The sequence below is a fragment of the Morone saxatilis genome, unplaced genomic scaffold (assembly GCF_004916995.1).
Source record: "Morone saxatilis isolate NCDOM2014 unplaced genomic scaffold, NCSU_SB_2.0 Contig18, whole genome shotgun sequence".
NCBI lineage: Eukaryota > Metazoa > Chordata > Actinopteri > Moronidae > Morone > Morone saxatilis.
In genome coordinates, this window is record NW_023339740.1 from 8,480,965 (window position 1) to 8,482,779 (window position 1,815).

The following is a 1,815-nucleotide window of genomic DNA, read 5'->3' on the forward strand; positions in this document are numbered from 1 at the left end:
AAAAAAAAAAAACTTTGGCCGACTGTAAATGTGCAAACACCAGAGAATGTATTTACCAGGCATCAGCCAAGATTTATTTTTTGTTGCTTGGCTAGCTCGCCAAATTAAGGTTAATTAACTACAGCTTAGTAAATTTACAGGCAACAGCTGAAAGCGACAGCGAAATCAACAGTCGTCAGCTTAGACTTTGTGATTTCACTCTTTTAAATAAATATATTGATCAAAAACGATCAATTGTTCAGCCCTTATACCATGGTCTTGGTGAATACCGATTCTGATTGGCTGCTGGGTGTCCATTATTACCTGATGTAGGACACCTACTAAGTAGTTCCAGGGTAACATTCTAAATGAATACCTTGAAATAAACTGACTGACTGACCATGTTATAAACAGGGTAATGCCTTTGCCCAGTCCTGAAATTATGGACACCTCGCCTTGCATTATCCCTTACTTGTCTTAGTATGTATTCACATACCGTATGGCACAACCCTAGCGACACAAAATACTGTAAATGTTACACAGTGAAACTTACGTCTTGTCCGGCTGGATCATCCTGAAGGAAAATGGGAGTCTTCGCTGAATGTCTGGCAGCTTGTCTTTGGCTGGTTTGAGGAGTTTGGGATTGGAGGAAGAGGACGTTGAGGAGGAGGATAAGCTGGATCCAGCGGTAGAAGGTCGGCCAAGGATGCCTCCACTCGCCCCTCCAGTTACAGACCCCGAGCCCAGCCCAGGCCCAAGTCCACTGCCACTGCTCCGGTTCCTGCCCGACACGGGGAAGGGCGAGGTGGAGGCTGGCTTGCTGACTGAACTGTGTCTTCTCTCTGGAGAGACAGTATAAACCAGGCTGTCATTCAAACATAATAATTAACTCAATTTGATTAAAATAAAGCATCAAAAAAGCTTTGATCAAACACTATAACAGACTAGTCTATATGGGTAAATGTGGCAACAATCTGGCCATGAGTTATGAGAACAGTTAATACACATGGGGACATAGAAATCTTCCTCTGACAGTAGTGAGCAGGTTACCTAAAAAACAAATAAGCAGCATTTATGATTCATGCCAACACAGCCTGAAATAGAACTGGCCAACAGGTCAAGAGCTTCATTTCCTGCCATAGCATCTTAGAACTGCTACTGTGCAAACTGATAAAAGGCAGTATGACAGCAGAAAAGGTTAGGGTGATACTGAGTTGTGGATGGAAAGCCAAAAATAGAAGAAAGAAAGAAATATTCATCACTAAGTACTTGCATCCATTGAGGGAAATTTAGGCACACGTGGTTTCCAAACATCATCGAACATTGGTCTCTTACGTGTGCACCAACAAAAAGCATAGAAGAGGTTGAGTTGTCAAAGGAAGCTCTCATCACTTGCTATTTTTAGTAACAGCATACAACAATGAAAATAGCACACTCAAAATAATTTCATTGACATTTCCACTGCTGTTCCACAACATATTTCATCACGACACAGACTCATTTCATAGAGTCTAGGGATAATTAGTTGCCACAGCAGAGACTATCAAAGAAAAAAGCTGGGCCGCGACCTCGTGAGGGCTTTTTTTTGTATGCAAAATTCATAGTTTACTGCAACTCGCACAAAAGTCTTGAATCTAAGCCTGGCAGCGGCTCCATAACAGTAATAGTAAGCAATATACTGGACACTGGGGTCACAGAGGGGTCCGCCAACTCTGACCATAAGTGGAGAGACAGAGGAGGGAGGTCGACAGATGCAGAGACAAAGACAGAGACAGAGACGTCTGCTGATGAACTGAGGACACTGAAGGTTAATGTGACCCCTCTTGTTGTCAACAC

General features: G+C 42.8%; 1 protein-coding gene across 2 annotated transcripts in view; it reads right to left on the minus strand.

Annotated features, from left to right (window-relative positions):
• The window catches only part of LOC118328817 (ataxin-7), a 27,080-nt gene that overhangs the window by 9,175 nt on the left and 16,090 nt on the right, over positions 1–1,815 (minus strand). For both annotated transcript variants that reach the window (XM_035662731.1, XM_035662730.1), the window contains exon 6: positions 533–821. In XM_035662731.1, coding sequence (XP_035518624.1) covers positions 533–821 — 289 coding nt within the window. The remainder of the gene's footprint in view (positions 1–532; positions 822–1,815) is intronic.